This window comes from Strix uralensis, chromosome 33 (genome assembly GCF_047716275.1).
Source record: "Strix uralensis isolate ZFMK-TIS-50842 chromosome 33, bStrUra1, whole genome shotgun sequence".
In the NCBI taxonomy this organism is placed as follows: domain Eukaryota; kingdom Metazoa; phylum Chordata; class Aves; order Strigiformes; family Strigidae; genus Strix; species Strix uralensis.
This window is the reverse complement of record NC_134004.1, coordinates 3,535,216-3,563,111: the sequence shown is the minus strand read 5'-3', so window position 1 is coordinate 3,563,111 and position 27,896 is coordinate 3,535,216. Positions and strand designations below refer to the sequence as shown.

Sequence of the window (27,896 nt, the reverse complement as noted above, 5' to 3'; positions counted from 1 at the left end):
CGGTAAAGACAAGTCCCAAAGAGGCTTTAGCAGCACAGCATTACACTATTTGGAACGGATGCTGTCAGTTAAAGCTGTGCATCTCAACCTTTTTGCAACAGTCTCACTTCAGTCTCTCCATCTCCCTGAGCCTAAGGCCGGTCCTGCCTTCTCATCTTCATCTTTTTTCTCATCAAAGCTTTTGTCTTTAGACAGCTGCCCTGTGAGCCCTGCTGCCCCTTGCTCTGCTGCCAGTTCCAGCACTGCCAGAGCTCAGCCTGAGCAAGGAGCCTCCTCGAGACCAGCTGCTGACTGAGCTGATTGTGTTTGAAGTCAGCACTGGCCCCGCAAGAGTGCCCTCTCTTCAGCTCTGGCCGCACCTTGCCCAGGATGGGCTCCTGCCCGGCAAGAGCCATTGACGCAGAAGAATGACGCCTGCCTGCTGTTGACCCGTGTTTAGAGCTGTGGTCAGAAGATCTCTGTAATCCAGCAAGAAGCAACTTTGGAGCCTGGCAAGGGACAGGATGTGCTTGTGATCCATCACGGAGTCTGCCTGTGCACGACGGTCAGCAAGGCTGCCTTGTGCGCTTGAGAGTAAGTTTTAGAATATGGAGAGGAGACTTGATCACAGCCTGTGTGCCTGTGGAGTCACCAGGTCTGGGATGGAAAACCTCTTTCTAGGGAAAATTTAAGCAAGTGAGAGGTTTAAAACCTCTCTAGGGCCATTTGCATTTCTTGTTTCCTGTCTCTATTTAATCACTAATAAAGGAGCAAGAAAAAAATAACTGAATTGAAATGAAACCATTAACAAACTGACCCCTTGGAAATGTTATGGCAACAATGATAGGAGTGAAGCAAGGCTGCCTGTAACCTACCTCGGCATGTGTAGGGTGTTCTGCGAAGTGTAGTCCATGCACTTGAATTCTTCTGGAAGATGCTGATATTTACTGTGGTATCTCTTCTTTGCTCCTGCACTTACACTTGTGTTGCTCCAGTGCCTGGCAGGGGAAGGATGCTGTGTCTTTAAAGCCTTCTCAGGGCTGTGCGGAGGCAGTTCCATTGAAGTATTTGAATGAGAGCAGGAGGGGGGTGTGCATGTGGCTATTGGCAGAGCTCTCTATGACATCCCTCCGAACAGCTGGGCTCTGCTTTGCTTCAGAGCTGCTTGTCAGAGCAATTAGCTTGCTGTAGCAGCAGCGAAGATCGCTAGCATTTTATCCAGGGTTGAGAGCTGGCGGGGGCTTCTAAGAAGCAATATTATCTTGGCAAAATTCCTCTTGAACTGGTTGTGGCAATGAAGTCTCCCTTGAAATCAGGAAACAGATGACCTGCTGAGAGTGCAAAACCACCACGGTGAGTTATTTTTAGAATAAGTCTTCAATTATTTTGGGCTTGAGAAAGATTGACCAGAGACTTTTCTTTTCCTCTCCCCGTACCCTCACCATGCAAAATACAGTATAGGTATAAATGCAAGCGAGTGTTTCAGGGATGGGGACCTGACATCATCCATCTCTGGTAAGTAAGTGACAGGATTTCTGCTGCTTAATGGGGTTAATTTAAAATGGTGCTGTACTAAAATGAATATGTGGCTCTGTGATACCATTCAAGACTTGAGAGTGTGAGATGAGCTTTCTCCTTCCTCTTTTTGTGATGGTGGGGATGCACCTACAGGAGCCAGGGGAATCCCCGATAAGCATACTGTACTCTTCCATGTCATTAAGGAGTTCCCTGTGACAGTCTCATGGGTTCTCCTTGTGTCTTAGCTTGGTGTTTATGCTTCTTGTTCCTGGGTAGTTTCTGTTCATTTTGCAGACAAAATACTCCCTGCTCTTCTGCTGGGTTATACATTAAAGGATTTACTTGTTTGTAGCTGGCCAATTGATGAGAAATGTTGACTAGTTAATTGGCTATGTGCCATATGATGTTTTCAGGTTAGCTTAAGCAGTTTGGTGTTCTGTAGGACTATATTTGTGTCCACATATATATTAACCTCATTTTTTAATTACTTTAAACCTGTGTCCACATATATATTAACCTCATTTTTTAATTACTTTAAACCTACACTGAATTGGGTTTGGTTTTAGTGGAATCAGGAGTTTGGCTTGCCTTTACCTCCTCACACATGTTCAACATCCAGCCTTGCCTTAAAAACAAGATACTGGAAATGATGCTCCCTTCATTTGAGATTTAATGCTAGGAGCTGGTTTTCTTGGGCCTGAGGTATTAGCCAGTGTCTGTACTGCAGGATCTTTTCTCAGGTGCGTTGGACCTATTTTCTTTCCCTTCATGTCTTTAAAATGCTTATTTAAACTGGAAGCATCACCTGTGGCTTGAGGATCTGCAAACAGCAGCAACAGCTGCTGCTGTGGATGGTGAAGGCTGAGTTTGTCTTGCTGAAGGCTGTGGGAAGGGGAATACCTTACCCACCCTTCAGACTCTCCCTTCACTGTCAAGTCCAACTTTTGCAGCTGGCAGCCAAAAGATGGAGTTGATTTTTTTTCTTTTAAGCATCACTCCCCAATTTGTTCAATGATCAAATAAATTTCTGGATCCCACCTGAAAAACAGCCACAGTGTCTTGTATTTGCTCTGTACCACTTGGCTACTTAGTGTGTCAAGTGACTCAGTATCCTCTGCCAGCATGGTGAGAAGCAGGAGCATCAGCCTTGAAAACAGAAAGGGGATACAGATAGCAGCCCTACTCTTTGCCTCCCTCCCAAGGAGGTTTGCCGGGAGCTGGATGGAATGCCTTGGGCCAGCAGGAGGATAAGAGCTATTTTAATGTCATGCATTTTTCCTGAGCCTGGTTGCCACCTCCGTATCTGCAGGTGTCTTGTACCCGATGTGGTATTTCATTGTGGGTGGGTTCAGGTGGAAGGAATTTTCTCCTTGGGGGTTTCTGAAAGAACTGGAACATATATCAGTAGGAACTGTGCCAGGGTTTTCCTCTGAGCCATGGAAGGGTTAACAGAAATTCCTGTTCAATGCTGTCCTGTTACATCTTGACACTGTAGAAAGTAGGTGGATAATTCCTTGCTAGCTTTTCAGGAAACCCCTGTGGTGGACAGCCCTCATTAATTGTTGCTGGGAAACTGCTTTGACGTCACAGGGAGCAGTTCCCTGGTCTTCACATGAATACAGGAATAGCTCGTGATGGGGAAAGGAAAACTGGTGTGGAATGGAGAAGGGAGCTCTCTGATGGGGAGATTCTCATCTCAGATTTAGCTTTTCTTTTTCCCATCATTCTGCCTAGGGACCCTCAGAAGAACTGTCCACAAAAATTTACAGCATTGTTTGGACCGAACTTAAGCCCTTCTCAAGAACTGTTCATACTGATGGCTTCTGTGATACTTTCACTTTTTAACTGTTGGCTGGGTGTTTGTTTTTTCTCCCCCACATTTTTGTAAGCAAGGGGTGAGAGGGTTCTCACTTGGCTTCACTGCAGCTCCCAAAATAAAAGGAAAAGAGAACAGCAGCATCACTGTTTTGGCTTGTTTGTTTTTAACATCAAACAAATAATACTCCCTTAGACTAACAGAGGGGAGAGCAGAAGGACTGAAGATGGCTGCTATTGCTGTGAACTTACAGGCTAAGAGTACTTTTAAGGCTGAGACTGTTTAAACCCACTTCCTTCAGTATCATTTGAACTTTCTTTGCAAACCCTCCTGTGGTGTTTGTGCAATAGGTTCCTTTCTTCCAGTGTTGTCCTATCAACCTGTCAGCTTCTGGGAGGCATGTAGAGCTGTGGGCATCTAATAACTATGGCAGGAATTCTCTGTGTCTCCTTTTCCATGCCTGCAAAATAGGTGTAAACAAAGTTTACCCATCCAGTTCAAAGTGCTTAAGAGATTTCTATACCCAGAATTGCTGTAGAGCAGCAAAGAATGTACCGGGTTGCTGATTGACTCTGGTGTTTCCAGCTAGGGCACTAGAGGGCTTGAAATGCAAGTAAACTGTCTTGCAAAGAGCTGGTATCAAGGTGCATCAGTGGTGAGACGGATGAGGCAACACTGTCAATAGTGAGCAGGCACTGCAAACAGAACTCTGTTCTCCTTTTATTGTCAGGTCACTTGAACATAAAAGCTATTCCAGTGCATGGTGCCATAACAGTCAATAATGGATGCATTATTTTAAACTGATTTCTAATGATTTGTCATGGTTGCTCACTTGCATTTTCATGTGATACCTCCTTCCACACACCATTTTCTCCTCTCAATGCATATAAAAAGGAAACATGCATCAACAGTCGGGGTGGGGAGGAGGCTTTCAGTGGGATCTGGGGATCTTTACAGCCTCTGACTTTGGTGCTGAACTGAATTATCTTCCCCAGGAGATCTCCAGCATGCCAGAATCCAATGATTGCCTTCTTTCTGTGTCGTCAACTTTTTGCAGCAGAAATGAGATGGGAGTTCTGATCTTGCATAGCATATAGGCTGCTTTGGGAGTAAAACGAAAGGACCTGAATATGCATGCAATCAAGCTGGATTCTCTGAACACATCGGTCAACTCTACATTGAAGTTTCCTGTCAGGCATATGGCAACTCTTCCTGCTGCTACTACACCCCACCAGCAGTTTTCATGTATAGGGAAAAGACCCAGCACACTCTTCCTTTGTCATTTTGCTGTTTTCCTTTGGTTGTGAGCCCTTGAGTCCCTCAGCTGACTCAGCGATGGCAGCTGACTGGATGGTGCAGTGGACATTGCCACCTTTGTATTACTGACAAATGAACAGAATCCGTGTTGCTTCGCTTATGTGTCATTTGTCCCCTCTGTGTTGATTCATGGGGCAAGGATGTTTCCGAGCATTACACATGGGGGTGGCAGGACATGCTGGGTATGCTGGGATACCCTCTTAACTGTGTAGTAGGGAATCCGTCCTTGGTTTGATACTTGGTTTGATACATTCTGAAGGATCAGGACTCTTGTTATGAATGGAAGTTACCTCCTTTGCTACTGAAATTCAGCCACCTCTGACATGAAAGCTAGCAAAGCTACTGTACCCTGGGCTGCATCCAGAGCGGTGTGGGCAGGAGGTTGAGGGAGGGGATTCTCCCGCTCTGCTCTGCTCTGGTGAGACCCCTCCCTGCAGTGCTGGGCCCAGCTCTGGGGACACCGACATCAGAAGGACATGGACCTGCTCGAGCGGGCCCAGAGGAGGCCATGAAGATGCTCGGGAGGCTGGAGCACCCCCTTGTGAGGACAGGCTGAGAGAGTTGGGGGGGTTCAGCTGGAGAAGAGAAGGCTCTGGGGAGACCTTAGAGTGGCCTCCCAGGACTGAAAGGGGCTACAGGAAAGGGGGGAGGGACTCTTGATCAGGGGGATAGGAATAGGACGAGGGGTGATGGCTTTAGACTGAAAAAGGGGAGATTTAGATTAGACGTAAGGAAGAAATTCTTTAATATGAGGGTGGTGAGGCCCTGGCACAGGTTGCCCAGAGAAGCTGTGGCTGCCCCCTCCCTAGAAGGGTTCAAGGCCAGGTTGGACGGGACTTTGGGCAACCTGGGCTAGTGGAAGGTGTCCCGGCCCGTGGAAGGTGTCCCTGCCCTTGGCAGGGGGGTGGAACTAGATGATCTTTAAGGTCCCTTCCAACCCAAACCATTCTGTGATTATATGAATTCAAGTTGCACAAAAAGAACAGTGTGGCCTTTGGGGCAAGAAGCAAAGACCTATTTTGAGGGGAAACATCTGGAATCTGGAGGGGGAAAGAAATTCATTTTTCTGCTTTGGATTTTTCTATCCTGAGATAAGTGCAAAGGGTTCTGCCGTGAGCTTGTCCTTCCACAAGAGGCTGGATCTCAACACAACAGTTACCAGATTAAAAATTGCAGAATCCCCTGCAGAGTACATGGAGGCATTGGGTAGTTGGCTGGACACATTCATGTTTCAGACATGGTTCAACAGCATCTTCTGTTTCCTTCCCTCACAGGGAAGAATGAACACCTCTTCCACTCCTACAAGGACTTCTGCCTTCTGCCCAGGGCACTGTGTTGCTTACCTTACAAGATCTGATGAAGTTTCTGTCTTACGCCCAGACATCACATCCTGTATGAGGGCCTTGTTCTTGTGTTAATGATGAAATGAAAAGCAACCATGACTTGAGTTGAAGTGGCATTTTCCTCATTGTTTAATGCAATGGAACTTGTGTGGTGGAACCCTTCTCCTGCCTGGAGCTTGTCTGTGTGGCAGGCAGTTACCTCTGCTGCATGCTCCCTTCACAACAGCTGCTCTGCCTTGTGTGTTTTCATTTAAGTGGTGCTTTTTGTTTTATCTTCTGCTGAAATAGTCATTTTCAGTGAAAACTACTCCATTGTGTCTAGGCAAGATGTGTTGTTTTAATAGCAACTCTCAGACTGCAGTAATGTAGATGTTTACCCATCCCCAGGGTGATGTGGTCCCAAAGGCTTTGGCAAGGGCGGCCCTGCTGCATTCTTATTGCTTCCATGCCTGCCTAGGGACTCTAGTGCTGCCTGTTATTTTGATGAACTAAGATCCCTAGGCAGAGCAGGTAATTCAAAAAGTGAGGGAAGTGAACCTGCCCTGGGGAGGTGCCAGCCTGCACCTGAGAATGCCATTTGTCAAACCTGCAATTAGTCTTCAGCGTTGATGCCTCTTTCCTGAGGCAGTGCTGGAAAGGCCCTGGTGCTACAGCGTGTGTCCTGCTGGCTACCTTCGAGGGCCCAGACTCGTCTGTGACAGCAGCATTCTGGATAGAAACCCTGAGTTGCATCCAGGTGGAAGTGGCAGGCGATTAAAGTTTGACTTTTTGAAGCCCACGCGTGAAACATGCTGTATCTTTTTGATTCTCTCTTTCCTCAGATGCCAACGCACCTTTGTTGTTCTGGCACATTTGATTCCTGTGTATCACATGAAGATGATTTTGGCAGTCCTGACACCAGTTGTGTCATACTCTTGGAGTACAGTAATAGCAAGCTGACACCTATCCTGATGTTAGTGCTTGCATTGATTGAGGGAGGTAACAAAATAACTGATTTTTTTTTTTCCCCCTGAAATTATATTGTACTTTGAGATGTTCCACATAATGAAATCCATGCACATACTGAATAACTGAGAGCTACTGCCATGGTGATAATTCAGATGTTTCCCATAACACACCTACTGGCTATTGTGCCATTTAACAGGGCTGACTGCACCTGTACACTAGTGAACAGCCCTTTTAAAGGTATTTGAAATGAAGAGCAGCTCTGGGATTACATCTCTTCTCCAGACTCCAATTCCTCCATTCAGCCAGAGATGCGGAGGCGAGCCATGGCCACCATAGCTAGGCTGTCGCAGACACTGGCCTCTTCCTTGGGGTTACGGTCGGAGAACAGGCCCGGTAGCCCCTGAGTTTGAGCCCCTCAAAACCAAGTGGGCAGTAGCTCTGCTGAGGTGCAGAGATGAGTCCCTCTGAAGGGATTCTCCTGTAGCAGCCCTGCCTTACAGAACAGATGTTAGGTGAACAGCCAGGAGAGCCATTAGCACCTGAAGCTGCTGCAGCCATTTGCTCAGCAAATGTGGAAGTAGAGCTTGATATGGGGGCTTTCTTCAGCTGTGGGTGAAGGCAATTTAACTGGTGGTGTCTTACCCTCCTTGGAATTAGTTGGGAGGGACATGTTGGAGACCTCCTGATGTTGTGGAGAGCTAACTTAGATAAGGGCTTTCTATCTCACCTGCATTTCCTGTCTCCTTGTTCATATAAGGTTATTTCCCCCGTTTTCCACCTGAAGTCAAACCCTTCCATCTGCATCATAATTTTCACCTCTTTGATGTAATGTGGGGGTGGAGATTAAGATTTAAAGCAATGACTAAGCACTGGGAGCCTGCGCACTGTGCAGTCAAATACTTCTGGCCTCCTGTTGTGTTTTGGGTTGGGGTTTTTTTTGCTAGGTTTTGTAGGAACTGTATGGTAGTGAGGAATTAAATCCCACTCTTCAGCTGATAATTAAAAAAGCAATGGAAAGAATTTGGGAGAGATTGCTTTATTGGCTGAGACAGTTGCAGCTTACGAGTGTTCCCAAGTAAGGTTTCAGGGCTTTCTCACTGAACCAGGTGCTTGTTCTAGCTAGAGCTGTTACCTCTGATAGGGAGCTGGTCTCTCCAACAGGAGGGAAAGGGAGTGTGCTTGAAAGGCTCTTTACCTGTTTGTTTTCAAGCTTTTTATGGGATGCTGGGGATGCCCCAGTCAGCAGTGTTGGTGCAGGCAGCTTACATTTTGCAGAGCAGACCAGGAGCCCAAATGGAGCCTGGGAGGGCCATGTTTCAGGAACTGTGTGGCCTGTGTTGGCCACATAGCAAAGCCTTTCATTACAGCTTCTTGTTACATCTGGTAGGTGTACTTTAATACAGCAAAAATCTTACCAGCTGCTGTGCCTTGGCAGAAAAGGAGAAGACAGAAAGCCTCTCTGAAGATCTTTCGGTGCAGAGAGGGAGCCCTGTGCTGCCTGACTTAGTCAGTAGAACTGAGGAGGCTTTAATGTCTTGAATTTGCAGCACCCTCTCCACCTCACCGCCTCCACTTTTTCCTGTGAAAACCTTTTTCTACAGCAGACGCTGTGCTCGAGGAGGGGGAATCTAAATCACCCCCCAGACTTGTCTGGTTGCTCCTAGTGATAGAGCCTGTTGCTATGGAGCTGTGATTCCGATTGGCTGACCTGGAAGCCAATGAGCAAATTGTTTGTGAGAGCATCATCATTTAACCTTGCAGGAGGTACTTAGTGATAAATGATGCTAATACTAAAGCCTCACACAGAGGGGTGAAGTGAAACACTCAGATGCTGGAAAAAGGCCGCTGTTTTCCCCCTTTCCTGTTACAGGCTGGTTTGTTGGTTTTAAATACCAGTTGTAGCAGCAAACCTCCCTTGGGCTGGGCCAGCTCTTCCTGTCCCGTGCTCTTCCTGTCCCGTTCTCCTCCCAGTGCTCAGAATTGACTTCGATTGTCCATGGGAGCAATGTGGTGGGGACTGTCCTGCCCCCCAGTGAGTTGCCACCCTCAGGATGTTTATTCCTGAGCCCTCAGAGCACTTTAACTGTGCTTAGCATGTGATTGGACATATTTTGTTTCTAAGTATGCTTTCTTTATATTTTAAAACCAGCCTGAGGATGAAGAAAGCCACCGTTGTTATGGCTATGCAGGGTTTCTTTTCGGCAGTGAGGCTCCGCAGCCTTCTCTGTAGTGAAAACTCTGTTCTGTTAACACTGATGACCTGGGCTGAGTCTGATAAGGTTTTTACTCTGCCCTGTTGAATGCCTTTTGGAGTGAGTCTTGGAAAGCAAAAAAAGAATTGGTTAATAACCAAGGGAGGAGACAGAGGGGAAGTGAGTCAAGGTTCTTGTCTTTGAAGCAAATTGTGAAGCCTGGTCAAGAAAGCTGTAAGCATCCAGACTTGCTCCTGTGGTTGTCGCTTGGACAGGGACTGAGAAAGTGGAGCCCACTCACACTTGTTTCCTTTCCCCCTGAAAACTGAGAGGTAGCTTGGCTCTCTTACATGGTGGGACGAGCTACCTCAGATACCTCTATCCTATTGCAACACAGGAGCGTGTGCATGTAGGCAGCTACAGCCAAGCATCCATATGTCTCCTTTGCACCCTCATTTAGCTCACAGGAGCGTGTCTGTACTCTGGGAAACAAGGCCAGGAAGAGAGTGTATTCAGCAGTAGGCTTCCTGCCTTTCCCACATTTGCTGCTGGATCCATCCTAACTGTAAATGCAGAAGTTTCTTGCTTTTATTCCCTGCCTAACCAGGAGCAGCTGCTGCCTGAATTGTCATGGCTCGGCAGCTGCGAATTGCATGTGGCAAGAAGGCAGCAGAGGTGGAATTCAATGTTCCCCTTCAGGGTGAAGAAGAGGACATCAATCTGTCCCGGCTACCCCTTCACCTGGCCCTTGGCCAGCACGCACAAAGCGTTCACACTGTCGCTGCCTTGACTGGCCTGTTCACTTTGCCAGCCTCCAGACCCAACCCAAAAAGTCAATGGCAGCTCACCCACCCTCTGTTGCTCTGTTGTTCTCTTTTCTGACACCGGTTTTGTGGCTTCCCTAATGTTGCCTCTATGTAATCTTTTCATCTCCCTGGCAAGGCACGGCTCAGTCCCACCCACCCCACCAAGTCCTCTGAACTTCCACTTTCTCTGCAAGCCGCTGTCTGTCACAGCAGATCATGTCTGCCACCCCCTCACTGCATCCCACGTCTGTCCTGGGGGAGCAGGGCTGATTCATTCATACAGAAAGGAAACCTCCTCTCGGAAGCATCGCTATTCAGAAGCACTGGTGGTGCACATATCTTCTTTTATGTGCAGGGAAATATCCTGGAGGACTGCTTCAGGAACGGAAGCTGTATCGGGGGGGGGGCAGCCTAAAATCTCATTTCAGTGGCTCTAAGTCATCTTTTCTTGAAGAGGAGAGGGAAAACTGATTATATTCCCCTTGTTGTGATGCTGAAGTTACATTGCAGTATGATGAGAAAAGGTCCTGTTACCCTTCTCAAATTTGACTGAGGTGCTTGGCTTGGGGGTAAAAACTTGTTATAGGGGGACTGTTGCAAAGAGAGTGAGCTGTACAAAACCTGCTTCTTTATTTTAGTGCAGAAAGTCCCCTTTTAGATCTAAGGTGTTGTGTGTGCAGTTCAGGTGCCTCATTCTGCCTCCCTTCCCCAAATCTGCTACTGATCCTCCTGGCTTGTTTACAAGCCAGGCCCCTGGCCTGGACATGAGGCTGGAGCAGTTTTCTAAAGCGTGGAATGTGTTGGGGAGAGGGTAAGCAGAGTTTACCAGCTTCACCCCCTGCATAATCTGGACTCCCACTAAGGAGGCTGGCGTGCAAATCAAGCAAGTGGTCCCTTTTTCTTTTCTGACCTAGTTCCTGTCGGAGGCATCGCAGCAGAGCACAACTCCCTCATGTGGGGGCTCACCATCCCGGGCAGCATGCTTGCTATAAACCTGGGAGCTCAATTGCCATTCCTGTTGGCAACTGCTGGATACCCAGCCTGCTGGGATGAAAAACGGACCCTTGCTGCTGGAGGATGGATGCCTCAGTGGTTCCCGACGGAAGCTGCTTCCGGCAGGGGTGCTTCAGGAGACGCCTGCCAATACGATCGTCTGTGGTGCTGCACGCTCTCCTGTGGGACTGTGTCAGGAAAGGGTGGGGAGCTGCAAGTGATCGGTGCAGTGCAAGGATCTGCACTGAGCAGCATTCGGAATAGCAGATTGAGGTGCTCTCGCCCTCTCCTCCACCTGGTATTTGAGGCCACGTACATGCTTGGAAATTGTTAGCAGCCAGAAGGGAGAGGTGTTTGCAGAATCGTCTTGCAGGACTAACGTCAACAGCCGACTGCTCTCGTCTGGTTCCTTTTCTGTAACAAGCTATCAATGGCAGCTCTTTTCTGCCAGAAGTCACCAATTTGGTTGTGGGACAGCCTGCCTGGTACAGTGTGATGATGCTGGGCTGAAGGAGCCTGACTCAGCACTGCGGCAGGCACGGAGATCTTGCCCACTTGTGTTTGTTCAGTATTGCCTCTCAGGTGAGAAGAAGCCTTCTGGTCCCTTGTGTCCTCATCCGAACCCTTTCAAGTGTGCTACATAGGAAATTGCTTATGGAATTATCAGTGGGGTTTCTTGTAAGCTTCCAGCTCCAGAATGAACACACATGAACAGTGGCTGGGATCTTCCAGCAGTTCTCTAGTGAGAAATGCCTTGTTTTCGTACAGTGCTGGGATGTATCCGCTTGCCTCTGCCTTGAAAGGGACTGGTTCCTGTGCATAAACCAGACAGTGCAGCACTGTCAGCTTCATCTGCGCCAGCTTTTTTTGCTTTCGCTGTACCCTTTTTCTGTGAGTTTTCTGGGGTCAACGGATGTATTTCCCACACAATTTCAAGGTGCCACTTACTCATCAAGGCCTTGGGTTAAGTAACTTTTTCCTTTCCTGGTTCGCCCATCTGTGATTTTTGAACTGACAGCAGTGAGTCTTATTGGTGGGGGAAAGCTCACCATAAGTTTAGAACAGGCGATGATAGGTGTGCAGGAAAGCTAAGGTGACCATAGCTTCCTCCTTTTTTCAGTAAGTGTCCTGTCCCCTCCTCTCGCTTGGATCCTGTGCGGTGCTGACGTCTCCCAGGCACGCTTGCTGCATGGTGCTGTGGTTTCTCTGGCTGCAGCCTGCCGCAGGGATTCGCCTGTAATACACAGCATTTGCCATTCACAACAGGGCATCTGCCCTGGACGTCTTAACAAGTTTGTTGCAAATCCCTGTAAGAATCCATGAACTAGAAGCAGTTGATTGCGCTCTCTCAGTATCTGGAACTGATTCCAGTAGCTGTGGTAAGAGTCAAATACATGTTTTATGTTCAGCAGCCCCACAAATTAAAGGGGAATGAGGTTGAATTAGTTAATGAATATTAGCAGTTCCCATGCAGAGCCAAGAGTTGATAAATCTCTGTGAGATCTGACTCTTTTTCAGCCATGTTCTGCCAAAGTAATTAATAAAACAAGTTGTTAAACATCAGCTGTGTTTTCCAGTGCCCAGGCCTTTTGTCTGAGCCTCTCTCAAATTTAGGCTCCCCCTTTTCTTTTTGGAAACTTGTCTCAATAGGCCTGCCTTTATCCTGCTTTTATCCAGCCTCCTCATCTGTCATCAGGACAAACGTTGTGTTCTGCACAGGCGGTCTCTGCAATCATGTTTCTCAGTACCAGAATCCCTCTGCAGTCCTACGTAAGCTTGTTTAACCCTCACTCAAGCTCAGAGAAGTCTGCTTTGAGTTAGCTGAGAGGGCTGACATTTCCATTCTAGATGATGGGTTTGGAATTAACACTGAATTTGATGGACGGATGTGTGACGTGTTCATTGCTCCTGTTTAAGACTGCCAGCAGACTGAGGCATATGTTGCTGCCCTGTCTAGATTCCACTCTAATTCAGCGGTGGTTTCAGGGGCTCTTTGGGCTGCCTGCATTTGTGCTAATCAAAAGGAAGCAATTAAATGCAACTTTGTCAGGAAGCATTATTTTTTCCTCTTGATCTGTGATTTGACTGTTATTGTTTGACTCCAATTTCTCCTGAAGTATCTAACCATAGTCAGCTAGAGAGAAGATATCGGGCTTTACCTTATTTCACAGGAAGAACCAGAGCAATGTCTTTGGGTACAAGACTCAAATCTTCTCACTGAAGATTTGGCTAATTGCAAGGACTGAGCTGGGGAAAAATGCATATTTTTTTGTTGTTGTTTGTCCTGGGGCAGAGCACACCTCCTCTGGTCGCTTGAGTTTATTTCACCTACCGAATTCCCTGCCTCTGGATGGTTGCTGGCATTAGGACTATCCTCAGTTCCTCCCTCCCATCGAAGAAGGTAGAGGGCAGAGTGCCTGCACTGGGGACCTCTGTATATCTCAGAGGCTTTGTTCAGCCTTGCTAGTGTCTCCAGAGTCCTGCTGAGAATCACAGAGCTCCTGCAAGGTCCCCTCAAGCCAGGGGCTGCATCCAAGGGGATGAGTGGTGGGCTGTCATTGGAGTGTTTGGTTTGGAGTCTTTGTACACAAGATGAGTTACAAGGAAGTTACAACTTGTATGTGCAAGAGTTTGTGTTCCAGACGGAAACTCTCTCCACCCCCTGACTCCCTTCTATCCATTCTGTCACCTCTTCTGGCAGGTGCCCACTGCTACGTTGTAGGGCTCTGAAGATGTCAAACAGCAACACAACACAGGAGTCTCTGGAAATAATGAAGGAGTCTGAAAAAAAGGTGGTTGAGGAATCTGTGAACAGAACCAAATATGTATCCAGGTCACCAAGCAAGGAGGAGGTGGAGAAGGATGGAGGGGAGGAGGTCAGCATGCGCCAGGAACCTCAGGTAAGTGTGCAGACAAGTGAGTAGTCCCTTCCGCCAGCTTGCAGAGCTGGGCCCTCCCCTTCTACTTGGAAAACACAAGCTAGTTGCTGTCCCTTCTGAAAGGGGCCTAAGCCTGTGCTACCACCTCCCAAAGGGATGCCATGCCGTGCAGACTGTGTTGTTCACAGGCTGCTCTCTTTAGATGAATCTGTTCTGCTGTGAGTGGAATAATTTAAATATTCTTTGAGCCCAGGAGAAAATGAGACTGGTGTGCTCCTGGGGGCACTTGTGCTCAGTCCCCAGGTTCTAGTCCCATAGCTGTTACCTCCCTCTTATTCCTTTCTTTGACCTAAGGATCAGTTAATGACTTAACGTGAAGCGAAGGTATCCCAGGGAGAGCTTGGTTTCAGGAGTGGTGCTTGGCCATTGCTTTGCTGCTCTTAAAAATGCCCAGATAGGAAGTGAATGTTTCGGGATTTCATTTCAGCAAGGAAAAAAAGTCATTTGGAGGGTGCTGGGACTCATTCCTGCTGCTCTGCTCTCTTGCCACATGTGCTTTTGGCTTAGTGTTGAGCTTGAAGAAATGCCGACCCTCAACAACCTGCTGAATGCTTCTGCATTTAAAGCTGGTGGCTGGCACCAGATTTGTTCAACCACTGCATGGGCAGACACCAGTGTTGCTCAGAAGGAGCCTGACTCTGGTCACTTTGTAATGTGGAATGGGGAAAGGTTTCTTAGAAGGTCGGGATAACAGATGACTCAGTGTCTCTTAAATCAGAGCAGCAGTGTGTCTCTCTCATGATCCACTGTGCTAGAACCCTCTTCATGTCCCAGGAATGGTAGAAGACCATTTTCCCACTTAGAAGTGTGTCATGCCCTGTGATCCCACAGTTGTGCTGGTTCTGTCAGAAACAGAGGAACTGGTTCTAATCCATGTGAAGTTTTTAAGCAGTTTTTGCCCACCTGAGGCCTGACAGGACAGCTCTCCAGGTCTTCCTATTTGCACATGCTTCCATTGCTGTCAGGTAGAGATTTTCTTCAGAGACATTTTACATGCTCAGTGTTCTGCTGCCTTGCATGACAAATACCATTTACAGATTAAGCTTCTTGCCTTCTCTTTCCTTTCTCCACAGAGGCGAACTTCAAGTCATGGACATGCCAGAAAAAGAGCCAAGGTATGACCTCTTCTGATGTCCTGTTCTTTTGGCCATTCTGAGCCGAGTCATGATCCCAGCCTTACTCTCAAGTCTTTCCTGTCTCCAGAAGCAACGTGCAGCGTGTGGCGGTTCAGGACAGTAACTTTCCATGCACTGAAGCACGAGTGCTCCTTTTTAACACACGCTTACCCATGAAGGAACTGTTTGTTGCTATTAACTGCCACACCTGTCCCTTCCCCAGAGCCCAAAATACCAGAAATGAAATTCAGAGGTGTCACTGGAGGAACAGGGCAGTGCACTCCAGTTTTTTTAACTCCAGTTAAAAAACAGAGTTAAGCATAACTGCCTGGTTTCACGTAAGGCCCCTCTTCTTCAGGGACTACCACATTTGCTCCCATAACAATGGCACATGCACGTTAGTGAATCCAGAACTCTTGCTAGTAATAAGCACCAGGACACAACTGTTCTAGAATGTTGTCTGTAGGTAAAATCCCAGCCATTGTGTGATTTTTTTTTTTTTTTGTACCTTTCTTAGCCTTAGCCTCAGTCTTTCTTTGTAAAATCTGATATTAACTACTGAACCAGTTTATCAAGAGTGGCCATGGATTTTCCAGGCTTAGCAGTTCTAGAAACATAGCATAATTCAGGAGTCCAGCTCGGATTCATTTAGTCCAGCCTCCTACTCAAAACAGGGTCAGCTGTGACATCTGACTAGGTTGCTCAGGGCTTGATTTTAAAACCATGATTGGGAGGGTGAAGGTCTCTTCCCCCCCCCCCCCTTTTTTTTTTATCTTTCACAAAAGTTCAAACCCAAATGAAGACAGATTCTGCCCTGAGGCATGGGAGGGAGGGGAGACCAGTTAAATTTGTAACAGGGGTTCTGTCTGGGCTTGTTTTTGATGAAAGTAACGTGTGAAAGAGATGTGCTGCTTATGACCTACAGAGTGTTCAGAAAAAATATTCTAATGGTTCTGTTTGGTCATAAAAGCCAGGACTCTGTGCAGTACCCGCACAGGCTGATTCCAGTTCCTGCCCTGTCCATACCTAGGACAGAATGTGTCTGTGCACCTCAGGCCTTTCTCCATATTGTTGATCCTGCCTGGGATCTCATGTGACTGGTTGATATATTTTTTTCCTATTTGTCACCCAAGTGAGTCGACTTGCCAAGAGTCCTGAAGTGCAGGTTTTATTTTAAGCGTTTTCTCTAAGGATTACTACATTACCCAAAATAACCAAAGTCATCAGGTCAGACAGGCGAGGTGTAAATGGGATGACAGCCTTTTACTTAAGAATAGTAACAATCTTTGCATCTTAAAAAACAAAATAGTTGATTTCAGCTGTATCCTTTATTAATGGTTTTAATTCTTGCCAGGTGAGGAGGGGAGAGGCTGGAATTGCTCTGGCTGAAGCGGTCAAAGAGTGCATGAATTAAGCAGTGATCTTTCTCACCTAAAATTTTGTTGGTTCAAATCCTAATCAATGACTGAAAGAAGAAAATAATTGATTTGCTCTAGAACTCCCAAGCCTTTTTATATTCCTGTTTGTTGCAAGAAGTTGGTTTGGTAGTCCTTCTTTTTTAGCAGTTTAATTAACAATGACTGCAGGAGTGGCTTGGTAATGCAGCAGCATGAACTCTAGTGTGTGCGTTTTGACTGAGGTGTCTTAACTATACTCTTTCTTTTCCTTCCCCAGTCTAATTCAAAGCTTAAACTGGTCAGGAGTTTGGCTGTATGTGAAGAATCGTCTAGCCCCTTTGTAGATGGGCTGCTGGAGTCCCAGGTAGGCCTAGAATGAGACAAGCTGTGGAGTGTGGAAGCCCAGAAAATCCACGTCTTGCTAGAAGTGATGTCCTATCCTGGGCTTGTGCTTCTTGGGAGCCAAGAATTTCCCACAAGAGGCTGCTTTCGAAGGAAGCGGTCATGCCTGTGAGCACTGCTCGTATGTGTACAGTCACAACCCTTCTCTTATGAGGAATCATCTGCTTCAGCTCACTGGGCACCCACAACTACTCAAGTTGTGCAGGTTTATGCCCCTGAAAATAGAATGACACTTCGCCTTCACAAAGCCCCTGGGGTTTTGGTCATGGAAAGGAAGTTTTTATGCAAGCCCTTTCCTTGCAGCTCAGGCTGCCGTGGCTGAAAGCAGCCAGCTCGCAGAGGAGTGGTGTGCGGTGTTCTGCAGAGATGGTCCCCATCTGTGGTCACTGTGGGCAGTGACAGAGAAGCTGAAGCTTGAAGGTGGGCAGCAGTCAGAGAGGCACTGAGAACCTGTCTGCCCCGGCAAGAGCAGATGGGTTGAGCTGTCTCTGCCCACCCAGGCTTTGGAAACACGGGATGGCCAGGTCTGAGCTGGCTCGCTGTAGATCAGGTTGTGGCTAGCCCATCTTCGTTGTGATGATGTAGTACCACAGCACACAGAGTCACCAGATGAGGTCTGTAGCACTAGATCAGAGACCTCTACGCTACTTTCCACTGACAGGGACAAACCTGGCCTGTGCCAAGGCTAAGCGCCTTGTGGTGAATGGGCTGCTTGGCCTCTGAGCCTTCCTTGTGTTGAGGCTCCCAGCTCCAGAGGCAGCTTCCCTGTCTTTTGTTTGGGTTTCACTTAGAACTGCAGGGTCACTAGGGGAGGACTTTTAAAGCAACTGTAAGCACACATCATGGTGCCAGGGGACCGTACTAGCGTAAAGGCAGAAGGACAGGGGAAGATTAGCTGGCACAAAAGGTAGTGGTTTTATAGTCAGTTTTAACTTGAATTTGAGCAGTGCATCATCTGACGTTGCCTTTGACAGTCCTACTGCTGTTTAACATTTCTTCCCATGGAGCAGGGTGAATCCTCAGGCCATGCTGGGCAGTTGCAACTCCAAAGAGGAGGTGAAAGGAAACATCAGAAAGTCCCATGTGACACAGGGACCACTCATCACACCACATGCTTTTTGCTGTGTATTCTGTTTTGCACTCATGCCCTTTCTCTTTCCAGGTTAGATGGTAGAGTCTTACAAAACGGTGCAGGACCTACCTCACCTTAGGCACTCCTGAGTCCAAAATGTAATAGCATTTTATCAGCTTCGAATAGGGAAGCGTGTGACTGAGATGCTGAGGTGATCCAGGCAAGGCAGGTTTTCAACAGTGACAAATGCTGTTGAGAGTCCCTGTCAGAGCCTGACGAAGGCTTGTTGCTGGGAGGAGGGTGGGGAGCTCTTGGAACAGGGCTTCTTATGAAATGTCTCAGGTCTGTGACCTGAATCTGCTGCCTTTCTACGATGCCTTTCTCAGCTGCCAACATCTCCAGCTATGGCAGTGATTCCAGGGAGTGTCCAAGTGACTCAGACCAGCCTGGTTTGTTTTGTTCTAGGACATCATTCAGTTGCATGTTAGCTGCCCCTCTGACAAGGAAGAGGAAAAGTCCACGAAAGATGGGGCTGAGAAAGAAGAAAAAGACAAGAATAAAGAAAAGGCACCAAGGAAAATGCTGTCTCGAGGTCAGGTGCTCGTTTGAACAGGGCAGGTCCTGTGTTAGCTGCTTTGAGGATTCTTCTGGCCAGTGGTGCAGTTTTTGAAGCAGAGCAGTTACCTCTGCTGATGACAGTACAGGAGTGTATTGTTTTTATAACATCCTTTCTGGAGCAAAGCATGGGGAAGGAGGGAGAGGGTTTCTCTAGATTGGCATGTACCCCAACAGACTTGCAGGCTTCCTGCATAGTTCATAGTGATCTGGTAGCTTTTTAAATGTGCAGATGCAAACCCAAGAAGACCCACCGTGTAGACTTTTGCTTTCAGTTTAGATTTGATTTTATAAAACCTGCCACTGGTGGCAAGGTGTGAGGTTGCAAGGAGGTGAGCTGAGGTCCTGCTGTATGATCCAGCGTGTATGATCTGGGGACATCATGCTCATGCATGTAGTGAGACACACACCTCTTCCCTTCAGTCTGTTCTATTGCAGTGCTTTGTTAATTTGTTCTGCTGCTGTTGTTGTTTCAGATTCCAGCCAGGAATATACAGACTCCACTGGAATAGATTTGCATGAATTTTTAGTAAATACACTGAAAAAAAACCCACGGTAGGTCCCTAGTCAGTAAAACAACTTGCTGATGGAGTGAAGGGAGGGAGTACCTGGTGACCAAGGCTTCTTTGATTGACTCTTAAACCTGTGGTGTTTGTGTGCATGTGTGTATATGTATGTATATATTCATGTATCTTGGGAGGAGGGGGGACTTCAACAACTACAGAAAGTACCTGAAAGTGTGCTTTAATTTTGGAATTCAGAGAGTGTTACTAGAAGCTGGGGCAGCGTAGAAACAAAAAGCATGACTGTAATTTTACATGCTGCAGTCAATCAAAACATGTAATTGTGTATTACAGAGAGACAGAAAGAGGAAAAATAATTTGTTTGAATGCAAGCAGGAAGGAATCTTGATTGCTTTAAAACCCTTTCTATAAATGATTGTCAAATACCAACCTCTAAAGGAACTGCTGCTGTGTCAGTAATAAATGTAATCAAGCCAAACGCTGGCATAGGAGTAGCAAAGCTGGAGTCTCTACCAGTGGAGCTTCCAGCAGAGCAGAGATTCAGTATTACCAGAAGCCAAGCACTGTTAGCAAAACAACTTTAAACTGAAAAAATCTGGCAATTAATGTACTACGTATGAAAAAAATGTGGAGTTCTTTAGTTCATTCCTGTGGAGGATGTCTGAAGCCTGGTTAATAGTGTTGCTTGCTCCAGATATTTGTGACTTTCCTCTGTTGCAGGGAGGGGGGTTACCAAGCAGAGAAAGCTGTGTTTCACTGTCTCTAAAGGCGGCCTTTTGCTTTTTCTTTTCTTGACAGGGATAGAATGATGCTACTAAAGTTAGAACAGGAGATTCTGGAATTTATTAGTGACAACAAGTAAGTGATCATCAAGTTTGTGTCAAGCAAAAGAGTTTTGTAACTTATAGTTTAGGGGTTTGGGCACCCAGGGGAGAAGGGAGTGTCTTTTGGACGCACTGTTTAGGAGACCTGTTCTCTTGTACATCCTCCACCTCCTTTTGTCCGTACACAAGGTTTCTGAGTATCATATTGATTTGGTCTCAGCTGCCTTGACACCATATCCACTGTGAAGGAGGTTTGTGCCATTGTGCATCTCTTCCTAGCATAAATTGGGAGTGGAGAAACCAGGGGCAGGATTCACATCCCAGAACATGAGCTAGAATTGGTGTCTGCAGCAGAGCTTGCAAACTTCTTTATCTAACAGGAAAAGAGAAGTTGCAGTATAAGTTTTCTGGCTCCTGTTCCTGCTTAGAAACAAACATGGACATCTGCACAAGCTGGTCTTGTTTCAGGAAAGGCCTATTCAACTTGAGCCCTTGAATCAGCCCAACTCTGTCAGGCAAAGCAGTGCCCATGCTCACGCTCAGCGTAAGAAGCAGCACTTGAGTCATGACTAACTGCTTGGAATAGGTGGCGTGGTCTGATCTGGGGTCTGATCTCTGGCCTTGATCTTTCTTTTGGTGTCAGATTATCTTTGTCTGTTTCATGGCCTTCTAAATTCTAATGCTTTCTCCCCTCTTCTCAGCAATCAGTTTAAGAAGTTCCCTCAGATGACCTCATACCATCGGATGCTGCTGCACCGGGTAGCTGCCTACTTCGGCATGGACCATAATGTTGACCAAACGGGGAAGGCGGTCATTATCAACAAGACCAGTAACACACGAATGTAAGGGGGAGGGAGGGAGAATAACTGGGCTGGCATCCCCTTCCCTTCCTTGCGTGGTGCTACATGATCCACAGACACAGAGCCCTGGCATGGTCCAGAGCAGGATGGATTCCACACCACATTTTTTTTCCTCCATAAGAAGGGCAGGTCCCCTCTGTAGAAGAAAAGAATCCTTCATTTCCAGTCCTAAGCGTATGTATTTGTAAGCCTTTCCTAGCTCTCTTTAGTTCTCAGAGAATGGGCAGGAGCTCTTGTTGCCAGACAAGGAGAGGAGAGAGGAGACATTTAACACAACAAACATCTTTGCACACCCCCCTCACTCCCTACAAAGCAGCGGTTTTATGAAGAGAGTTTTATGCCTGTTTTTGCCATTCTAACAACAGCTGGTTCTTCCTGCAGCCCTGAGCAGAGGTTCTCTGAGCACATCAAAGATGAGAAGAATGCAGAGTTCCCACAGAGGTTTATCCTAAAACGAGATGATACCAGCATGGACCGAGATGATAATCAGGTAAGGGGTGGCAATGGAGTATTTGCATACTTTGTGAAAGTCCAGTGCAACTTATTCTAAGATGAGAACAACTCCTAAATTTCTCTTGGGTTTCCTGCAGTTTCCTACCTTCTTTAACAGAACCTTCCACCCCACCCAAGCAGCAGCATCTAGATATATCATGAAAACTTTACAAAATACTGTGGAAATGCATGAAGAATTTGTGTGGATTCTATGGGGGGTACTTTTCTGTACCCTGAATATCACAGGTGGCTGGGCCAGGCTTTAAGGTGAAGCCTTTTGCTAAGGTTTCCTTGGAAATGCCCCAGAGCTGAGTGTTGACAAGCATCTCTCCCATCCCTCCCCGGGGCTTGCAGCGAGTCAAGCTGTGAAGTCATCAGGACCTCGCAGTGCTGCTGGAAGGAAACCATCGGCAAAATGAAACACTTTGAGCTCAGCAGCATTGCCAGTCATCGGAGCTAAAAACCCTCCTGAATCTCTGGCTGCCTTCGTACTGCCACAGGTGGCACCACACCCATAAAGCACAGCTAGCTTGTTCATCTGTGGCTGTTTTCCCAGCCTGTGTCAGACAGAATCTTGAACATCAAAAATGGGGCAAGAGACAGGAGACCTCTTCACCAGGGATCTCATGCTCTTTGCTCTTGTAGCTCCCATCTTTACATCGCCCCAGCATACCACTATCCCTTGCTTTGGGTCATGTTTCTGAACTTAAGTCGTCGGGATGGGAAGCTGGTCATTTCAATCAGTATCAGTTTCTGGTTTCCCCATGGTGGCACTCTGCAGGTGATGCAGCTACCCACGAAGCACAGAATCCATGACTGAGCAGGAGTTTGCTGTGTTGGCATGTGCTCCAAAGAGTGGCCTTTAGCTTTTGACCCCTGGGAACAGACTGTCTTTCAGAAGCACATGGTGATATTCCTGATCTGTCCTTTCTGAATCAGGCAGAGTTCAGGCAGAGTGGTTGTGCTTGATCCAGGAGGTAGAGTGTGCTGAGACCTCTGGGATGTTCATCCCTAGACATAGGTGTCCAGAAGGTAGGTTCAAAGGCAGAGGCTGTGTCATTGCATCCAGGCATCATGCACACACTCCGTAATCCACATCCACGTACACTGCTACGTAAAAATAGCAGCTGACTGCGCCCCCTGCTCCCATTGGCAACTGCTGACCCGCTGAGATGTGTTTGTCCCTTCAGATCAGACTCCCCTTGCAGGATGGGAGAAGGAGCAAATCTATAGAAGAGCGAGAGGAAGAGTATCAGCGGGTCAGGGAGCGGATATTTGCACGAGAGGTAAGCTTGGATGACTCACTTGCCAGGTACCCGCCTGGAACTTTGTGGCAGAAGGTGTCCTTGAGTGTACTAAGAGGTCAGGTCTCGTCATTGCCTTTTCTACAAATTTCCCAGTGTTCTTGGTATCTACCATTGAATTCCAGCTCCTACCAAAGATGTCTGAGACATTGAGATAGAGGAGCCACACCTCCACTCCCCAGTCTGCTCCTTCCCTAAATTGCCTGTTTCAGGGGGCAATAGATGTGTGGGGACTGACAGAGGAGACAGTTTTGCTCCTTGCTGCCCAGCAAGATTATAAGCTTATGCAGTGGCGTTTCTGGGATGACTAGAAAATCAGTCGATGAACCCGAAAGGAGCAGCAGCTGTCTCCCCCAGCTTCTCTCCAGTGCTGCAGCTTCGACCTCCTGACCAAGCAGTGCTGCCCTTGGAGTACCAGGCAGGGCTCTGTGCCTTTACAGGATGAATCTGGCCAGTACGTTTATAGTCCTTCTTACGAAGTGTCCAGCTTGGTTATTGCTTCCTTGAGATCTCTGCTCCCTATGTGGAACTCCTCTAAGCCGGAGCTGTATTCCTTGCTCACGTCTGGCTCAGAGAGGCCGCTGTGCTCTGCTGTGTTGAGTACTGTCTGCCAGCTGGAGGCAGCTCTCCAGGCTGTGCCAAGTGGCAAATGATGGAATCAGGGACGATTCCAAGGGCCCATCTGCCATGGATCATGTTCAAAGTCCAGCTCCTTGCCTGCTGCTTTTGAGCGTCTTGGGGACGATGCCTGTCATTTGTCCTAATGGGAATTGCCATGTGCCTGCCCAAGGAGGATGTTAAGGCAGCCACTGTGCTGAGTCCCTAGCCAAGTCACCAAGCTTCAGCTGATGACTCTCCAGCCAGTTGAGATCATGGACTTGTCTTACACGCACAGGCCCAAAGCCATCTAGACACGTTAGTAAGCGGCTCTGCCTATAGTCCTGGACTAGAGCAGGTGCTGTCCCATGTTAGCACAACACTGGGTGGGCATGTACTTACCCTCGATCTGTGTTCATGGGCTGAGCCAGTGCTTTGCATCTGACTTCCAGAGGCAGGGGTGACTGTCGCAGGGCGGGCTGGGCTCAGCCCTCTGCCTTTTTTTCATGGCTCTGGTAATTGTACCTGCATTTAGCAAATAAGGATCCTTGTATGTCTGGCCTCAATTGTTCTGTTGACAAAGCTACCATCAAAGCTGCCGTAGAGCAATGGAGTAGGGAGTGGAGGACTCAGATTTGCAAACTCTTGAGGGATCTTGGGGTTGCAGGTATCAGAAAAGGTTCCTAATGGGCCTGGATGGAGAGCCAGATGGGACTGGTGTGCAGAAAGCTCAGCAAGATTCCTGAGTGAACATGTAACTGGTGCACAAGACAAACTGTGTCCGAGTCCCGTATTGTTAATGCTTTGCTCTTCTTTGCTTTGAAATTTCCTGGGCTTGTTGCTTTCAAAGTTACTAAGTCTCTCTTTTCTTTCCTTTCCATCTCCATGTCTTTTCCGTGCTTCCAGACTGGCCAGAATGGATATCTCACCGACAGCAGGTTAGTACTGTTTAGCAGACACTATTTGTATCTCTGGCTTTCTCTACGGAGGACTGCATGACTCTATAATGATGCTTTTTTCTGATGTCAACCGACAGAATCTCCAAAGAAGGCTTTTCTTCTAGTTCTCACAAACGGAGGCAGATTTTTAGGTATCTCTGTGTGACTTATTTTGTACATTGTCCTGCTGAGTAAGTTTGCCCCATGCATGGCTGCTTGTGAAGTTCTTGAAGTTGTATTTTTTGCAACATCAATTTCTGAGTCCTTTTTTGCTGATTCATCAATTAAAATGGAGGGGTGGAAGGTGGGAATGACAGGGAGGAGTGGGGAAGCCGGAGGATTCCAGCAGTTTTCAAACTGTTCTACCTCTTGTTTCCCAAAAGGATAGGAAGACCCCTGCTCTTTACAGTGACAGGATCAGCATCCAGAGAAGGTGGGGTTGTCCCTAATCCCTGATTATAAAGGCTGGATTACTTCATGGTGGCAATGAAGTGTCTCAGGCTTCCATTTCAACCAGAGTATGCTGCAGAGAGCACTGGGAATGTGTTTGAGCAGCATTTTGTTATTAAGTAGTTTTCCTGTGGATGAAAGGGCTGGAAGGATGGAGTTGGCCTGATGAGTCACCTTTCACTGACCCCTGCTGCAGAAGGCTGCAGGAGGTATGAGGATAAAGAACAGGATGAAAATGGAGAGACCCTCATGCCTGCTGTCCTCTTGTTTGACAGCCAAAGCTCTAGAGATGAAGCATCTCTGTGTATGAAGAGGACAGGAGAATCTAAGCAAGTGTAGGAACAGCTTTGCCCCTCTCCTCAGTTGGTGATATGGCTCAGGCTGTCCTTGGAGGGACACTGTCATTGAAAACCAAGTGTCCTCAGCACAGTTACAGGGACTGCGTCCTGGAGTCTGTGTGTGGCAGTGGTGTTAAGGCAGGAGGTATAGTTTTCAGATCAGCCACAGGGCTGTAGTAAAACTCACACAGCAAGTGGCAAAAAAACCCATTGTTGCTGTGATTGCAGCTTTAGGAGCTGAGCTGCAGCCAGAGCTGCACTAGGAGCTTTTCTGACTGTTGTGCCCAATCCTGACAGAGCTTGGTTAACCTGCTGTCTTTGTTTTGTGGTTCCCATAGGGGGGAGAGGGAGGATATGTGGGCCTCAGGACCATTTTGAGCTGTGGACAGATAGACAAGCTCTTAAGGAGATTGGGGTTCCCTCAGTGGTGGTTCTGGAGATGATGTCTGTGTGAACTCCAGAGACTTACCATTCTCAAGGCCCGCCATTCACCGCAGTACAGCTGTCTTTCAGTCGCCTGGAAGTGCTGTATTAATGCTGCTGAAGCACAGGTCTGATTGCAGAGAGCTCTCTGCTGGTGGACACATTTGGAAACAGGCTGATGGAAAGAAAGGCATGGCTGAAGCTGCTAGGGCAGTGCTCTCAGAGAGCAAGGGTGTAGCAGAACTGTTATGCTGCTGGGTTAGCAGTAATCAGCTTGAGAGGGCTCTGAGTTCTCAGGGAACCAGAGTTTGCAGCTGTGTCAGAGCAGAGGCCATGACATGCCCCTTCCCTGCACATGCACAACCTCTCTGAACATCCCCAGGAGCAGCCTTCAGAGTTTAGGTTGTAGAGGCCCCAAGAGCTTGACGGTGGTGTTTGTTAGGCCAGCTGTAATTTGGGGTTTAAGGCTGCATAGTCCAATTCCTTGACCTCTTTAGGGATATAACCATTGTACTGGTTTCCCAAGAGACGTATTTTTTTTGGCTCTCGTGTGCTCCCAGCAGCCGAGGACATCACCTCAGAAGCTCCTTCCAAGCCTATCTTTTCCCCTCCGCAACTGTGTGGAGCTGCTGCCAGGCTCAGCCTGCAGCGTTATATGAGATCTCCTTCCTCACCACTCCTCCCCAGTGAGGGCCCAGGAACCTATTGCTGAGCTTATGAGCCTTAGCTGGGCTGATAAACCAGGCTCACAGCTTGGGATGTTTTGCTGATACTCCGTAAAGTCCTGCTGTGGCCAGACCTGGCCTGGGGCTAAGGGAGGGTGATCAGTGGGAGCACAGCTCTGAGCGTAGCAATATCCCAGCATGTAGCTGCTCCAGCTGGCAGAAAACCTTACCAGGGCTGGTGTGGAAAGTGGTCTCACAAGATCTCGATCAGCTTTGTCTCAAGGCCTCTGTTAAAAGCTCCCTGTTCTGAAACAAAGAGGGCTTTAGCAAGGGATCATGCTCTGACGCTGCTGGCATCTCTTACAGGCTGGGATCTGGCTAGGGAAAAGGGCCAGAAGCCAGCTCTCAACATACACCAAGGAAGATCAGCAGTGTCTGGGTCTTCACAGTGCATGCCCAAGAAAGCTGTGACCCAGGGTGTTTGTTTGCTGTCAGATCCCTGTGCAAAGTGCCAACATGCTGTGTCACAGAGCCAGCTGCCGACTGGGCTCACCACCCTGGTGTGGCAGGTCCTGCTGCTGCCCCTTTCCGCTGGAGGTGCGGTCTAACTCCTCTGGTCTCTGCAGGGGCAACCGGGACAGTTTGAACCGGGCCTCAGGCAGCCGCCAGAGCAGCACAGAGAGCGAGATAAAGTCGCTGGAGCCTCGGCCGTGGAGCAGCACCGACTCGGATGGCTCCATCCGCAGCCTGCGACCGCCTGTTACCAAAGCCAGCAGCTTCAGTGGCATCTCCATCCTGACGCGGGGGGACAGCATCGGGAGCAGCAAAGGCAGCACTGCCAGCAGAACATCCCGGGCAGGTACTGTACTGTTTCCCCTCCACACCTTCTGTCAGAGGGCATCCAGCAGACATAGTCTTCGGGCTGGGGAGCAGGGCCTCATGGTGCTCTGCTCAGAGACTGCTTGGAATGGGACGTGGCTGGCATCACCTGAATGTGTTCAGTACCTGGGCAGGAATGTGCCAGGTGGTTCATCATCTGCTTTTTCAATACTCACTATCAGATCTTCCTTCCCTTTAGCAGAGTTATCTAAGACAAAGGACATTGTTTAATGCCATACCCTGGAACTCAAGCTACTAGTTTTCTGTTGTTTTCTCTCCCCTGCTGTGCTGCAAGTTATGTTGCCATTCCTTTCTGCTCCCCAGAATCCCTTGCAGCCCTAAGGAGACTTAGTCAGGGTGAACCATCTGGCACTTTTCCTTGCTTTCCAACAAAGGAGGTCCAGGAAGAGTGTCACCAATTAGTCTATCTCATCAGACACACAGTCTGTCTCATCAGACAGAGGCTGTGTTAATTGGTATCTGCCTACGATGTTCTCTCAAAATGATTCACTATACTCCTGAGAGCAAACATAACAGCAGGCAGCTAGGCCTGCAGCTCTTCCAGAGCTCTTGAATACAGCTGAAGGTTTCAGGAGCACCAAAGGGAATTAGGATCACAAGTCTCTTTGCCTGCTTCAGGTCAGTTCTTCCTTCTCCATCTAGGTAGCACGAAGGGTAGCCCATGCATGGAGAACGTTACTGTGGGGCATCACTGGTGATCTGTTACTGACAACAGCTTCCTGAGAGGATGTGCGCTGCACTTGGCAGGGCACCAGCCCTTCTATTAGTGGGGAGCAGAGTCCTTTGTTTTCAACTGACTGCTTGTGAAAGGCATTTGTGGAAGAGGCAGCACAGGTCTTTGCTCTTATTTTAATGGTCCAGTGATAACTGAGGAGCCGTGTGGTAGCTGGTTACAATTACTGTGAAATATCAGTGAGCAAAATCCAGTGTTGTCTCACGGTCTAGCTTCCTCCATTCTTATTGGTAGGCAGCAGGTCCCCAAATACTTGAGAGCTGTCATTTTGCTGGGGAGGGGAGGCAGATTGGTGCTTGTGGGTGATTAGACTGCTCCACAAGAATCTTTTCAAATAAAAGGGATGGATCTAAAAGGCAGCCAGGCTGCTGTTCTAGCATCCAGGCTGGCTTTGAA

At 47.8% G+C, this 27,896-nt stretch overlaps 1 protein-coding gene across 21 annotated transcripts in view; it reads left to right on the top strand.

Annotated features, from left to right (window-relative positions):
• The window catches only part of R3HDM2 (R3H domain containing 2), a 50,176-nt gene that overhangs the window by 10,256 nt on the left and 12,024 nt on the right, over positions 1–27,896 (top strand). For 6 of the 21 annotated variants that reach the window (XM_074853728.1, XM_074853714.1, XM_074853707.1 and 3 more), the window contains 13 exons: positions 1,436–1,494; positions 13,614–13,812; positions 14,925–14,966; positions 16,641–16,727; positions 18,303–18,429; positions 18,929–19,007; positions 19,775–19,834; positions 20,502–20,642; positions 21,042–21,150; positions 22,343–22,438; positions 23,960–23,991; positions 24,090–24,143; positions 26,494–26,726. In XM_074853728.1, the coding sequence (XP_074709829.1) occupies positions 13,645–13,812; positions 14,925–14,966; positions 16,641–16,727; positions 18,303–18,429; positions 18,929–19,007; positions 19,775–19,834; positions 20,502–20,642; positions 21,042–21,150; positions 22,343–22,438; positions 23,960–23,991; positions 24,090–24,143; positions 26,494–26,726 (1,228 nt within the window). In that variant the 5' untranslated portion in view covers positions 1,436–1,494; positions 13,614–13,644. Of the gene's footprint in view, positions 1–191; positions 1,333–1,435; positions 1,495–13,613; positions 13,813–14,924; positions 14,967–16,640; positions 16,728–18,302; positions 18,430–18,928; positions 19,008–19,774; positions 19,835–20,501; positions 20,643–21,041; positions 21,151–22,342; positions 22,439–23,959; positions 23,992–24,089; positions 24,144–26,493; positions 26,727–27,896 lie in introns of those variants that run through there. The other 15 variants (XM_074853720.1, XM_074853716.1, XM_074853713.1 and 12 more) reach the window with 9 other exon arrangements.